The sequence below is a fragment of the Ictidomys tridecemlineatus genome, chromosome X (assembly GCF_052094955.1).
Source record: "Ictidomys tridecemlineatus isolate mIctTri1 chromosome X, mIctTri1.hap1, whole genome shotgun sequence".
Classification (NCBI taxonomy): Eukaryota; Metazoa; Chordata; class Mammalia; order Rodentia; family Sciuridae; genus Ictidomys; species Ictidomys tridecemlineatus.
The window spans coordinates 41,543,032-41,559,539 of NC_135493.1; the positions used below are offsets into that span (position 1 = coordinate 41,543,032).

The following is a 16,508-nucleotide window of genomic DNA, read 5'->3' on the forward strand; positions in this document are numbered from 1 at the left end:
ACTGCACCCAACTTCATTCTTTCTTTAAAGGCTGACTAGAATATCTTTTCACACCATAAATTTCAGTAGCACACTTTCAGAATATGTACTTATCATCCCTGAAACTTCATATTTTGCCATATTAGATATCTTGGGTCTCAAGAGGGCAGGCATCCAGTAAGTCACACAGATTGGGTTCTACTAAACATGAAGCTAGAGCTACCACCTGATCACTCCAAATCCTCATAGTAATAGAGCATCAGGTAAAGAAAGGAATTTACATATCAATGGGTCAAACTAACTCTTATTACTGTGTAAAATTAAGGGTTGCTGCATAATGGGGAGGAAGGAATATGTTTGTTATGGTTTGGAAGTGATGTGTCTCCAAAATCTCATGTGTGAGACAATGAAAGGAGGTTTAGAGGAAAAAATGATTGGGTTATGAGAGCCTTAACCCAATCAGTGAATTAATCCCCTGATGGGCATTAACTGGGTGGTAACTGAAGGCATGTAGGTTGCAACTGGAAGAGGTAGGCATTGGAGGGTATGCTTTTGGGGTACATATTTTGTATCTGACATGTGAAGTATCAGTCTCTGCTTCCTGATCGTGTGAGCCACTTCCTCTGCCACACTCTTCCTCCATGTTGTTCTTCCTCACCTAGAGTACAGAGGAATGAAGCTGGATGACTGAGTCCTCTGAAAATATGAGTCCCCAAATAAACTGTTTCTCCTGTAAAATTGTTCTTAATTATTTTAGTCACAGCAGCAAAAAGCAGACTAAAACAATGTCTAAAACCAAGAAGATTGATTCATCAAGGATTCCCCTGGTTTTTCTTTACTCAGTAACAATGGTAATTAGAGTTAGTATAAAATAGATGTTCATTTCTTTACAACTTTACATTATTTACACTTGAGGTATTTGCTAGTGGGATGAATAAAGCAAAATGTCCTGGACAATTGACTCATAAGTCATTCTAGGAAGCATGTCCCTTTACTCTTTGTTGTACTGAGGCCTGGACCTTTAAAAATAGTATCTTTGTTTCCTTATTTCTTTTTAAAATTTCTAAAAAAATTTTTTAGGTATAGATAGACACAACACAATGCCTTTATTTTTATGTGATGCTGAGGATCGAACCTGGGCCCCGCCCATGCTAGGTGAGCACTCTACCGCTGAGCCACAATCCCAGCCCCTCCTTATTTCTTTGGAGAGTGGAAGTGAATTCTGGAGCATTCATCAAACAACTTCCAGATACTGTTTTTAATACTTCAACTCCCCATTCTCACTTCATCCATTTCATCATTGCATGTTGTATTCTAAGTAGCTTTAATAATGTTAAAATTTCCAAACTCTGCCTTTCACTCTGTCTGTCCCCCCTCAATAGCTAATAGCTCAACACTTAAAAAGAACAACAGCCAGGCATGGTGACGCACTCCTATAATACCAGCAGCTATGTAATCCCAGTGGCTCTGGAGGCTTAGGCGTGAGAATCATGAATTCAAGGTCAGCCTCAGCAATTTAGTAAGGCCCTATGAAACCTAGCACAAGACTCTATTTCTAAATAAAATATTTTTAAAAGGGTGAGGGATGTGGCTTAAAGATTAAGTTTCCCTGGGTTCAATCCCCAGTACCAAAACAAACAAAAGAACAACCACCACCACCATTATGGAAAGCACTATGGAGATTCCTAAGAGAACTTGGAATAGCACTACCATTTGACCCAGTCATCCCACTCCTAGGTTTATACTCAAAAGACATAAAATCAACATACTATACTGAAGCAGCCACATAAATGTTTACAACTCAACTCACAATAGCTAAATTATGGAAGCAAACTAGGTGCCCTTCAACAGATGAACTGATAAAAGAAACTATGACCCACACCAGCACACATACATGGGAGTTCAGGCCCAGCCCGGGACTGCCTCCACTAACCTAGGAGGGAGCCCAGGCCCAAAATAGGCCCAGGTCCATCCCCACCATGTTGGAGCCCACGCCTAACATACTTCCATGTTGGGTCACTGCAGCCATTGCCATAGTCTTCCCCACACAGTAGCCTCTACCTTGTGAGAGCAGACAGGGCCTAGAAGCAGCTGCATCTCAGAGCAGGTATCCCAAAGCCAGTGTATGGCCCACCCTTTCAGCCCCATCTCTGAAAGACACTGCATCCATCTTGGGGCACTTCCACTTGTATCTTGAGTCACCTCCTGCTGTTGCCGTCACTACCTATAGTTGCAGTAGCATCTATTGTAGGATACCAGCAGGGTCAGGAAGCCCACCACCAAGGTAAGGTACAGATAATCTGCACAGAAACTACAAGAGTACAGGGTACAAATTGTACTACCTCAGATCCACACGGCAAGAAAGGAAGACACATAGACAACATCAAAAAACAAGGGAGAAGTGACCCCAAACAAACCAGGAAACTACAATAACAGAATCCATGGACAGTGCAGTTGGGGAAATGTCAGAGAAGGAGTTCAGAAAGTTATGGGACAGCATCAAAAGACCAAATCTAAGAGTTATTGGGATAGAGGAAGGCACAGAGTTTCAAACCAAAGGAATGCACAATCTCTTCAATGAGATAATGTCAGAAAATTTCCCAAGCATGAAGAATGAATTGGAAAACCAAATACAAGAGGCTTACAGCTTATAGAACACCAAATGTATAAAATTACAACAGATATACACCAAGGCACATTATAATGAAAATGCCTAGCATACAGAATAAGGATAGAATCTTAATAGACACAGAGAGAGGAATCAGATCACATATAGGGGGAGACCAATTCGCATCTCAGCAGATTTTTTTTTAATATTTATTTTTTTAGTTTTCGGTGGACACAACATCTTTGTATATGGTGCTGAGGATCGAACCCGGGCCGCACGCATGCCAGGCAAGTGCACTACCACTTGAGCCACATCCCCAGCCCCGACAGCAGATTTTTCAACCAGACCCTCAAAGCCTGGAGATTCTGAAACAACATATACCAAGCTCTGAAAGAAAATGGATGCCCATTTTCTTATAAATATTATATCCAGAAAAATTAAACTTTAGATTTGATGATGAAATAAAAATCTTCCATGATAAACAAAAGGTAAAAGAATTTACAACTAGAAAGCCTGCACTACAGAACATCCTCAGTAAAATATTGCATGAAGAGGAAATGAAAAACAACAATGAAAATCAGCAAAGGGAGGTATTACACTCAAGGAGAAACTAATCAAAGGAGAAACCAAGTCAATAAAATAACAAAAATAAACAAAAAAAATAAATACTTTTTTTAGAAAATAAATAAAATAATCATTTTATTTATTTTTATTGAATACAAATCATGTCTCAAAAATAATGCTGAATGTTAATGGCCTAAACTCACCAATCAAAAGACATAGACTAGCAGATTGGGATTTTAAAAAAAAAGACCCAACAATATGCTGCCTCCAAGAGACTCATCTCATAGAAAAAGACATCCACAGAGTGAAGGTAAAGGGTAGGGAAAAATCATACCATGCACATGGACTGCGGAAGTAAGCAAGGGTTTCCATTCTCATATCAAATAAAGTAGGCTTTAAGCTAAAGTCAATCAAAAAGGATAGAGAAGGACACTACCTGCTGCTCAAGGGAACCATACACCAACAAGATATAACAATTATAAATATATATGCTACAAACAATGGAGCATTTATTTTCATCAAACAAACTCTTCTCAAGTTCAAGAGTCAAATTGAGCACAACACAATAATTCTGGGTGGCTTTAACACACCTCTTTCATAACTAGACAGATCTTCCAAACAAAAGCTGAACAAAGAAACTAAAGAACTCAATAATACCATAAATAACTTAGACTTAACTGACATATATAGAATATTACATCCTTCAATAAGTGAATACACTTTCTTCTCAGCAGCACATGGATCCTTATCTAAAACAGACCATATTTTATAACACAAAGTAACTGTTAGCAAATATAAAAAAGTAGAGTTACTACCCTGCATTCTATCAGATCATAATGGAATGAAATTAGAAATCAATGATAAAAATAAAAGAAAATAGAAGCTACTCCAACTCCTGGAGACTAAATAATATGCTACTGAATGAATAATGGGTTGCAGAAGACATTAAGGAGATTAAAAAATTCATAGAAGTGAATTAAAATCTCTGGGACACTATGAAGGCAGTACTAAGAGGAAAGTTCACTGCATGGAGTTCAGTCCTTAAAAGAAGAAAAAGGCAACAAAGAAATGACCTAACATTACATCTCAAAACCCCAGAAAAAGAACAAATCAACACCAAATGCAGTAGAAGACAGGGAATAATTAAAATCAAAGCTGCAATCAGTCAAATTGAAACAAAAGAAACAATTGAAAAAATTGACAAAACAAAAAATTGATTCTTTGAAAAAATAAATAAAATTGAAAAACCCCGAGCCATGCTAACAAAGAGGAGAGAAAAAAATTAAACTTTCTAACATATATGATGATAAAGGAAATATCATGACAGACATTACAGAAATACAGAAGATAATTAGAAATTATTTTGAAAACTTCTACTCCAATAAAATAAAAAATATTGAAGGCACCAACACATTTCTAGAGTAATATAACTTGCCCAAGTTGAATCAGGATGATGTACACAATTTAAGCAGATCAATTTCAGGCAATGAAATAGAAGATGCCAATCAGAAGCTTAACAACCAAGAAAAGCCCAGGATTAGACAGATACACAGCTGAGTTCTATAAGACATTTAAAGATGAAATAATACCAATACTCCTCAAATTACTTCATGAAATATAAAAAGAGAAAGCACTTCCAAACTCATTCTATGAAGCCAAAATCATCCTGATTCCAAAACCAGGCAAAGACACATCAAAGAAAGAATACTTCAGACCAATATCTCTAATAAACACAAATGCAAAAATTCTCAATAAAATTCTGGCAAATCAAACACAAAAAACATGTCAAAAAGATAGTGCACCCAGGAATGCAAGGTTGGTTCAACATACAAAAATCAAAAAATGTAATTCATCACATCAATAGGCTTAAAGAAAAGAATCATATGATCATCTCAATTGATGCAGAAAAAGCATTCAACAAAATACAGCACCCTTTGTTCTTCAAAACACCAGAAAAAAACAGGGATAACAGGAACATATCTCAACATAGTAAAACTATCTATGCTAAGCCCCAGGCCAACATCATTCTAAATGGATAAAAATTGAAAATATCCCCTCTAAAATCTGGAACATGATATGGATGCCCTCTTTCATGACTTTTCTTTAATATAGTTCTTGAAACACTGACCAGAGCAATTAGATGAAAGAAGTTAAAGGGATAAAGATAGGAAAAGCAGAATTCAAATTAGCAATATTTGCTGATAATATGATTCTATACCTAGAAGACCCAAAAATTCCACCAGAAAACTTCTAGAACTAGTAAGTGAATTCAGCAAATTAGCAGGATATAAAATCAACACCTATAAAATAAAGGCATTTCTGTATATCAGTGACAAATCCTCTGAAAGGGAAATGAGGAAAAACTCTTTTTTCCTTTCTTAACTTTTTGTTTTACCAGAATAAAGGTGGACCTATAATGTATGTTGAAAAATAAAAGATAAAATTTTCAAAGACCTAAATGCTGAAAGATATCTTTAGTCAGTCACAATTATTACATTTTTTTTATAAAAAGCATAACATCCTTGTGATAAATTAGTATTATTAATAAGAGTGATTAGCACATTTTCACTTATATACTTTGATATATCATACATAGATGGGATATAATTTCTCATTTTTCTGAGTATACATATTGTATAATCACATTGGTCATACAGTCACATACATACGTAAAGTAATAACATCTGTTTCATTCTACTATCTTTCTTATCCCCACATCCCCTGCCTTCCCCTCCTTTCACTTCCCTCTACCTAATCTAAGGTAATGCTATTCTTTTTTTTGCATTACAATTCTTAATACACATATATACCACAATTTTTGTATCTCTGTTTTTATATAAAGTACGTTGACACCCAATTCAAGTCTTCATACATATACTTCGTATAATGTCGTCTATCACATTCCACCATCCTTGCTAATCCCCTGCCCCCTCCCTTTCCCTCTCACCCCTCTTCCCTATCTAGAATTCATCTATTCCTCCCATGCTCTCCCTCCCATTCCTAGTATGAGTCAACCTCCTTATATCAGAGGAAACATTCGGTATTTGCTTTTTTGGGATTGGCTGACTTCACTTAGCATTATATTCTCCAATGCCATCCATTTACCTGAAAATGCCATGGTTTTTTTTTTTTTAATGCTGAGTAAAATTCCGTTGTGTATATATGCCACATTTTTTATCCATTCATCCACTGAAGGACATCTAGGTTGGCTCCACAGTTTAGCTATTGTGAATTGTGCTGCTATAAACATTGATGTAACTGTGTCCCTGTAGTATGCTGTTTTTAAGTCCTTTGGATATAGTCCGAGGAGAGGAATAGCTATGTTAAATGTTGGTTCCATAACCAGGAATGCTACCTCATTTACAATAGCATAAGAAAATACTTGGGAATCAACTTAATGAAAGAGGTGAAAGGCCTCTACAATAAAAATTAGAGAACACTAAGAGAGAAACTAAAGAAGACTTTAGAAGATGGAAAGATCTCTCTTGTTCTTGAATAGGCAGAATTAATATTGTGAAAATGGCTATACTACCAAAAGCACTATACAGATTTAATGCAATGACAATCAAAATCCCGAAGACATTCCTCATAGAAACAGAAAAATCAGTCATGAAATTGATCTGGAAAAATAAGAGACCCAGAATAGCTAAAGCAATTCTTAGCACGAAGAGTGAGGCAGGTGGCATCACTATACCAGACCTTAAACTATACTACAAAGCAATAGTAACAAAAACAGCATGGAATTGGCACCAAAACAGACTGGTAGACCAATGGTACAGAAGAGAGGACACAGAAACAAACCCACATAACTACAGTTTTCTTATATTAGACAAAGGCTCCAAAATATACATTGGAGAAAAGATAGTCTCTTCAACAAATGGTGCTGGGAAAACTGGAAATCCATATGCAACAAAATAAAATTAAACCCCTATCTCTCACCATGCACACAACTCTACTCAAAGTGGATCAAGAAACTAGGAATTAAACCAGAGACCCTGCACCTATTAGGAGAAAAAGTAGGTCCAAATATCCATCCTGTCCAATTAGGGCCTGACTTCCTTAATAAGAGTCCTATAGCACAAGAATTAAAATCAAGAATCAATAAATGGAATGGATTCAAACTGAAAAGTTTCTTAGCAAAAGAAACAATTAGCAAGGTGGATAGAGAGCCTACAGAATGTGAGCAAATTTTTACTACATGCATATCAGATAGAGCACTAGCCTCTAGGGTATATAAAGAACACCAAATATTAACACCAAAGAAACCAAATAACCCAGTCAATAAATGGGCCAAGGTGCTGAGCCCCTCCCCTGACTCATGCAATGATAAGGCCCTACTGAGGTGGATGGTGCAAGGCGTCCATCCTCTGGAGGAGTGCAGTATGTTTCTGGAAATGGGCTGGTTTGTTTTTGTATTCTTTTAATAAGTATAGTTGTGACTTCTCATATGACCATTGAGTATGAAGGGAAAAACATGACTTTCCCAATTAATGCAACTACTTCTAAAGAATAAATCTGATTGCTCTAAATGCAATGATTCATCAGTGGAACATAAATTGTTAATGTTTAATGAGAAACACCCTGTAGGAAAAACAGTCGAGGAAGTTTTTGAGAAATTAAATTAAAATCTAGAGAAGAAAAATTAATATTGAGAAGACAGATTAGTGCTTGGTACTGAGCAACTTTTTCTTGTTCCTGTGCACAATGGTTTGGTGCTCTTACTCTTGTTTTATTAAAATTAGTAGCCTCTCTTTTCAAGTTAACCACTTGCCATAACCGTGGTGCCGATTCTAGTCAGTAAGTCAAGAAAGAATAGTCAAGGTATAGGCCAATAGTCTGGGACATTTCTAACTATTATTAAAAGCTAACTAAGTGGAAACAGCTTAAAGCAAAACTCAAACTAAAAATAAAAATGCTTGCTTATGCATAAGCCAAAAGATATTCTTCTTATCTAATTGTAGCTACGTAATATTTTGTTTCTTTGAATAATGATTCCTGTTTTGTAACCACAAAATATTGTGAGCCTGCCAAAATGAAAAGTATATATGATCAACTTCACAAGTAAAGATTCGGATTCAGCACCTTCACTTTTGTGTCTGTGTTGTTTCTCCACTGCCTTTCGCTGACTCCTCACCATCCATTCATCTCCTGAGACCCCCTGCCAGAGCTGGACTCCGACACCAAGGAACTGAACAGACACTTTGCTGAAGATGACATACAATCAATAAACAAATATATGAAAAAGGTTCAATGTTACTAGCAACTAGAGAAATGCAAATCAAAACTACTGTAAGATTTCATCTCACTCCAGTCAGAATGGCAGCTATTAAGAATACAAACAACAAAGCTGGGCACAATGGCTCATGCCTGTAATCCTGGAGACTCCAGAGGCTGAGGAAGGAGGATTGAGAGTTCAAAGCCAGCCTCAGCAAAAGTGAGGCGCTAATAAGCAACTCAGTGAGACCCTGTCTCTAAATAAAATACAAAATAGGACTGGGCATGTGGCTCAGTGGTCGAGTGCCCCTGATTTCGATCCCTGATACCAAAAAATAAATACATAAAAATTAAAAAAAAACATAATCAACAATAAGTGTTGGTAAGGATGTGGGGGAAAATGCACACTCATACACTGCTGGTGGGACTGCAAATTGGTGCAGCCTATATGGAATGCAGTATGGAGAATCCTTGGAAAAATGAGAATTGAACCACGATTTGACCCAACTATTGCACTCCTTGGTATATATCCAAAGGACTTAAAAACAGCATACTACAGGGACACGGCCACCTCATTTTTTTTAGTAGCACAATTCACAAAAGCTAAACTGTGGAACCAACTAGATGCCCTTCAGCAGATGAATGATAAAGAAAATGTGAAAAAATACACACACACACACACACACACACACACACACACATACAATGGAGTATTATTCAGCATTAAAAGAGAATAAAATCATGGCATTTGCAGGGAAATGGATAGAGATGGAGAATATACTGCTAGGTGAAGTTAACCAATCCCCCCAAAAAACAAATGCTGAATGTTTTCTCTGATTTAAGGATACTGATTCATAATGAGGCTGGGGGACATTGGAGGATTAGATGAATTCTAGATAGGGCAAAGGGAAGGGGAATGGGGGTAGGAAAGATGGTGGAATGAGATGGACATCATTACTCCAAGTACATGTATGAAGACATGATTGGTGTGACTCTACTTTTTGTAGAACCAGAGATATAAAAAATTGTGCTCTATATGTATAATATGAATTGTAATGCATTCTGCTGTCATATATAACAAATTAAAATTTTAAAATAAATTAAAAATGATGGGAGTTAACAGTGATGAGAAGTTTACCAAAATAATGAGAGTCTTTAAAAATGAGAAAGCTTTAAACAAGAAGCATTATAATTTTTATCAGGCCACATATTAAGAAGTTTAGAAACCTGAGTTACAACAACAGATGTTGCTTTAAAGGCTGGAATTATTGACAAAGGAAATAGTGGCTGCAAAAGGCCAATAACCTGAATTATTAGTACCACATGGATTATAAAATCTTATTTTCCTTGATTTTATTGTATAAAATATTAAGGAAGGAAAATAAAGGGTTAATGCCCCAAAATTAAATTAAATCCTAGAAATTAATGAGTTTGAAACAAAAGCACAAACATTTTATTTAATCAAGGGCAGTTAAAAATTACTAATTTGCCTTGAACTCTTCTGGTTTGTTTAAAAGAGTTTCATGATCATCTTTGGAAAACTTTATAGTGGATAACTAAGGAATAAATGTAGAATTTTTTCTTTCCAATTAAAGTTAATAAACAAAACAAAAAACATTCCAGAAACCCCAAACAAAAACAGACAAACAAAAACAAGCCTCTATCAGAAAAAAAGAGAGAAGTCAAGCCAGTAAGCAAATATTTAAAAAGAACAAAATTAAATGCATATCAAAACATAACCAAATATTAGCTGGATCAAAAAATGTATATGAGTTATATACTCCAATGAATGGACGTTTGTTCTGTGCTACTTGTAATTTCTCCCTCTAAAATAAAAATATTTGGAAATATTGGCAAATAAAAAGTCAAGAGAGTAATCTTAGTAGTAGATAAAGCAGAATTTAAGGCAACAGCATTAAATGCTATGAAACGGGTCATTTTGTTCAAAAGATGTTAAAATCAGCAGTAAAGATAAAAATACTTTGAACCCCTCATATACACAATAATATAGTGTAACTGTTAGATAAGGTGAAAATGTTTTATATTCAGATTGTTTAGAAAAATTTAATGTGAGATTTTTAACTACTATGACAGAGTAATTGGACATAAATTATTAAGTATGTGATTAATTTCAACATCATTAGAAATAAATGAAAGAAAAGAAAATTAAAATGTGATACTTTTTCTGTCAATAAAGCAAAAGATTTTTGAAAATATAATAACCAATATTAACAAGTATGTGTTGGGATGAACCCTTTCATGTGGGAATAGATACAATTTATGATAAAATTAGGTCTGTCAGATTTAAGAGCCTCAGTATTAGCCTTAGTATTTTCACCTCTTTGAGACAAACTGGGAAAAAAAGAGGATTTATGCTCATCAATTGCAGAATTATTTGAATTTTTAAAAAGTAAATAAAGTATTTATTAACAGAATAATGGTTAGATAAATTATTTTGTCACATATTAAAATGGCATATTTGAGAATATATAATTTTTTGAAGAATGCTTAAGAAGACAGGAAAAGGAAAAATATTTACTTTTACAAAATAAACATGATTAAACATGATTCATTAAATTGAATAGTCCAATTTGTGGTAAAAATAAAATTCATAATTATGTCAAAATGGATTTTACTTTCATATATAACCAAAAAGAATGAATAAAAATAAATGTGGTTAAAAATAAACCTGTGGTATATATACACAATGGAATATTACCCAGCTTTACAGAAGTACGAAATCATGGCATTTTCAGGTAAATGGATGGAATAGTGGAGAATATTATGCTAAGTGAAATTAGCCAATCCCCAAAAAGCAAAGGCCAAATATTTTTCTCTGATATTTGAATACCAATTCATAATGGGGGTGAATAGAGTTATTTTGGACTAGACAGAGGGGAGTGAAGGGAAGGGAGGGGGCATGATGGTAGAAATTATACTACAATGAATTGGACATTATTACCCTATGTGCATATATGATTACATGACCTGTGTAAACTCTACATCATGAACAACCAGCCGAATGAGAAGTTATACTCAATTTATGTATAATGTGTCAAAATGCATTCTGTTGTCATGTATAGCTAATTAGAGCAAATTAAAACAAACCATCAAAAATAATGACTGCATCCTTATAAGTAGTAACTATTCCTGGTAGCCACTGGAATTATTGATACTTCAAATGCTCCAGGGCTCTGGCATATTGAATGCTATATAGCAGTTTTGCTGAAAAAAGGTAGAATTAACAGAACAGGGCTTACCTGAGCTTCTAAGGCTTGATTAAGAAAACTTGAGAACCTGCACCATTCATTGGATGCAGGGCATGTCAATCTTCACTTTTCAGCAAGTGAGCTTTGGGTGCTCCAGAAGAAGTGACCCTTTCTTGACCCCTCCATGCTCCACCCCCATGACCAGCATATCAGAAACTTTCCCGCCTTGTCTCAGGGCGCAGCTGCAGTGGGTCGCTTCCCCAGGCTAGTTCTTACACTTCCTGTCAGTCACAGGACCTGCACAGGCGCAGTCTCAGGGCCTCTCTGGCACCACCCCCACCTCCCAGCATGCTCTGTAGCTGAAATATTCCCAGCCCTTCACAACACACCTCTGGGTGGACGCCATCTTCACTGACATCCTGGTAGCAGCCAGGTTGCCACTCCCTGTTGAAGTCTTTGCTGACCTGTCTCTCAGGCCATGTCTGACACCAACAAACAAGACCTGGTCCCAAGTGGCCAGAGTGAAGCTGATGAAGAGGCAGGCATGGACCCTGGGTCCCTAGGCAGTCCCTTGGTGCCTGTGGAATGGTTGGCTGCAGTGGCGGAAGTTGCAGCCCTTTTAGCTTTCCAGGTGATTGTGAAAGCTTTTGAGGAGGAGTGTGAGGAGAAAGTGGTCTGGCCTGCCACCGCAGAGAACAAGAACATACAGCTTCTAGAAGAGGAGGAGGAGGAGGAGGAGGAGTTGATGGCAGAACACTACCAGGAACTGGAGGATGATGATGGTGGTGAGGAAGAGGAAGGAGATGATGAGGAAGACGATGGCGGTGAGGAGAACGAAGAGGGTGCAGCAGCTGCTGGTGTCTGTGAGTTTCCTGTGGTGTTTCAGTCCCAGTTCTCCTTCCCTTCTCCACAGTAGCTTCTATAATGACCTCATCCTGGTCTGGCCCCACACGGGCCTCGTGGTGACCAGGTGCCACCTCGTGGGACCCCAGGGAGCTGGTAGAGGAGCCCGTGGGTTGGGAGTGGGGAGGACCTGGCAGTCGGAGCCGAGGCCTGTGGAGAGCAATAGCTGGCAAAGGGATCCCGGTCCTGGGTGGCAGTGGACCCTGCAGACAGGACAGCGTCCCAGAGGACAAGGTCTAAGAGGGCGGTGTCTGGCCTATGGCTCGGATGGCTACGGTTGAGTCTAGGGAGGCGGGGGCCTGAGCACCCGAGGGGGCCAAGGTTGCTGAGTAGCAGCAAAGTCCTCTGGCCCTTGCAGCCTCTGTTGGCTCGGCTGGCTCACTCACAGGCCGTGCTCAGATCTTGCCTGCCTGGGTAAGCAGTGGGTCGATATTCTCATTAAAAAAAAGAAAGAAAGAAAGAAAAGAAAAAGAAACCCAATCGGAGAAAGACTTTCTGGTTTTGAGAATCTCAACTGTGCTGCCTTCTACCAACCTCAGTTTGATAAAAGATCTGAGACAATGCAGTGTATGAGCCTGCAAACTTGAACGTCAGTGATTAGTAGATATATCAGGAAAGACCTTTGAAAGGAATGGAAAGCGCCTGAAGGCAAAGGAGAAACAAGTGGACAAGTGGCATTCCTCGCTTGTGGTTGATAGCTTTAAAAAAATATCAGGTTTCTTGGTGGGATGATTCAAAAATATTTTAAAAAGTGAACCAATATTAGAGAACTTCACAGGTGTAAGCATTCTCTTTTCAGGGTTTGAGGAACCAGTGAGCTTCACCATAGAATTTGTTTTAAGTCTAATGAACCTTTTTCAAGAAAGTTCTGACAAAAAGCATAATGTGATCAGATGTAGGTGATTCTTTTCCTTCTCCCAGGTGTCTGAAATAATCAGCAGCACTGGGTGTGGAATGGAAAAGGGTAGGAGGAATATCCCCTTGAGAACTCTGAAGCAGAAGAAATGTGAGGGTCATGGAAGTATTATATTAGCCAGAAGAAATTAACCCAGATATTTCTTTCCTTTCTATATTTCTTTTATCCAGATTTTTCTGAGGGTAGAATACTGACTGCTGAAACCATGTATAAGCTGGGATATTATTTCCATGACATTGTGGTCCCTAAGTCTCTATCATTGCTGGCTGATGTAGCAACTGCATATAGCTATGAAATTTCTGATGAAGAGTCTGAAGAATATGGAGTTGAGGAAGACCAAGAGGAAGTGGATGAAAATGAAGAACTCGAAGAAGGACCCAAGAAGAATCTGGACTAAGGAGGGGGCAACTTCTCTTAAAAATCCAGGTATTGGTTTATAGTCTTTAGTATTAACTAACCATTCCTGATATTCATCTGTTAGTTCTGATTTTATGTTTTACAATTTTCACTGTATGATAAATCAAACATTGCTACCATTTAGTTTAAAGTTTTCATGTTAATAATGTGCTTATAAATTATATTAACAGAAGGAAATATGTTCTGGAATGTAATTCATTCCCAGATACACACTCTTTATCCTATACCTATAAATACAGATATGAAAGTTATCAGACCTTGTAATTGAGAGTAGTGGAGGAATGTGACCAGACAAAGCAGCTAACATGCTGGGCCATGTACTATCTGGCTTTTTATCGCTTGGCCATAGAAAGGTAGTGTCTTATACCAGTGTTACCTATGAGAGGGTTGATTGTTGACAAAGTGAAAAAAATGTTAAGGATGGTAAGACAGACCACATTTTATGACTGATACACGAATACCATTTCAGTTTAGTTTTCAGAAAATAAAGAGGAAGTGTTTGGTTTCTGCTGAGACAATAAATAATACATACCATTCACTCAGATTTTGACTCATATTTAGAAAGTATGTGTTAATGGCATGCAAATGTTAATTATCTTTGGTTCATTTTACAGTTGGAAAGCATAGAAAGAAATGGATGGAGAAAGACACAACGAATATGGTCTTCATGAATTTTCTACTTTTCATTCATCTAAAACACTGATTTTTCCCCAAACTTTATCACATAAAAAAAGACATTAACTGATATTTGTCTTTATGCTGATATTTTGATTAAATATTTGACTGCATTTGTTCTGTTAAAAATAAAAGCTTGTTTGAAATGCATATGCTGCACATTATTTATGCAAATAACTGATTCAAATCTAATTTTTATATCTTTTTTCTGTTTTGACCCACCTTGTCACTAAAATGAATTTATTTCTATTCTGCAGCAAGCCTGTTTTAAATTATTTTATTATAACCAAAAACAGTCTAATATTTAAAGTTATAAACAATTTGTGTAATGAAAGAGATGAAGGTCTAGCCCCTGCTTCATTTTCTTGGGTGGGGGGGGGAAATGCATGTCCTAACTTGCCAGGAGACCAAATGTACCAATGGGCTGCTGTTTACCAGAAGCATCAACAGCAGTTGGAAGCTAATTAGAAATGCTAATTCTTGAGCTACACTGAAGACCTACTGAATCAGGTTCTTAAAGCAGACTAGCAATCAGCATTTTCAAGTCCTCAAAGTATCCCTAATCATATGAAACTTAAGAAACAGTGGTTTAATGCAATGACAGAAAAAAAACCCACTAAATTTCCCCCACAGTAGTACAAGCCTTAATTCACTGACTTGGTATATGCCGTAGTTTTTATCTTGAATGTACCCAAAGGTCCATGTGTTGAAGGTTAGTTCCCTAGCTCATGGCACTCTTGGGAATTGATGGAGCCTTTAGGAGATAGGATCTGGTCACAGGTTTGATGTCATGCCTATAAAGGGGATATTGACACCCCAACTTCTTCCTGGTTTTCTCTTTGTCTCCTAGATGTCATAAGGTGAGAAGTTAACTACCTACATGTTCCTGCCACAATTTACTGCCTCGTCACAGGCCCAAAAGCAGTGGGCCTAGCAATCAGTACTATAAGCCTCTAAAGTAGGGGCCAACATAAACCTTTTCTCCTTAAAAGATGGCTATCTCAGGTATTTTGTCACATTAGTGGGAAACTAATTAACAGTCTGGTGACAAGTAAACTGAACAGGACAGAAAAGTCTAGACTGTGCAAGAGACTTGAAATTTACGGTTCTGATACACAAAGTCGTTTGGGGGGAATGTGTTCACTTCCTGGGCAGACAACAAATTATCACAAATTAGGTGACTTAAAACAACATATAATTCTCACAGTTCTGGAAGCTATATAGTCTGAAATAAGCATGTTGACAGAGTTGGTTTCTTCTGGCAGCTGTGAGAATCTGTTCCATGCCTCTTTCCTAGATTCTGGAACCTGTCATCAATTTTCAGCATCCCCTAGATTCCAAGTGCATGACTACAATCTCTTTCCATCTTCACCTAGTGTTATCCCTTTTTTCTCTTTTTTATTAGGAGTCATACAGGGTTAAGAGCATTCTGTAATCCAGTATGTCTCCATTGTAATGCGATTACATGTACAAACACTCTATTTCCAAATAATGTCACAATTATAGTTTCTGGGGGTTAAGACTGCAACATATTTCTGTGGGAGACACAATTTAACTCATAAGGGGAAAAGATGGGGTGGCAGTTAAATATTTATAGGAAGGAAAAAACTAGTGATATAAACATTTTTGAGAACATGTAGCTGAATTAAAATAAAAAACAACTTGATTATGAATCCATATATTTGTAGTGAAAAGCATTTATAGTTGATGTATATATATGGGTCATACAGAAAGACATTTATGAGGAAGATAAATACCTTAGGACAGTAGTTAAATATTGTGGAAAGAAATGGAGAAGTTAACTGGAATACAAGGCTTCAACTCTTTGTAATCTTGTGTTCTTAAGTTGGGTGGTGGTTGTATGGATGTAGTATACCCTATGAACTTGTGTAGGTCTGAATATTTCATAAAATAAAAGGAGGAAATGGGCCTAATATTTGGAACCTGTTTAAGGAAAATAAAATGATATAGTTGACCAGAGTGGAGGATCAGAGAAGGAGTGGGCCAGGTATTTAAAGGTAGA

At 37.0% G+C, this 16,508-nt stretch overlaps 1 protein-coding gene across 1 annotated transcript; it reads left to right on the top strand.

Moving 5' to 3' along the window:
• The first annotated feature begins 11,905 nt into the window (after positions 1-11,905).
• LOC120890795 (uncharacterized) lies at positions 11,906-14,635 on the top strand. The gene is made up of 3 exons (XM_040288829.2): positions 11,906-12,437; positions 13,564-13,819; positions 14,425-14,635. The coding sequence occupies exons 1-2, from the start codon at positions 12,053-12,055 to the stop codon at positions 13,788-13,790; spliced, it is 612 nt and encodes a 203-aa protein (XP_040144763.1). The 5' UTR covers positions 11,906-12,052; the 3' UTR covers positions 13,791-13,819; positions 14,425-14,635.
• The last annotated feature ends 1,873 nt before the right edge of the window (positions 14,636-16,508 follow it).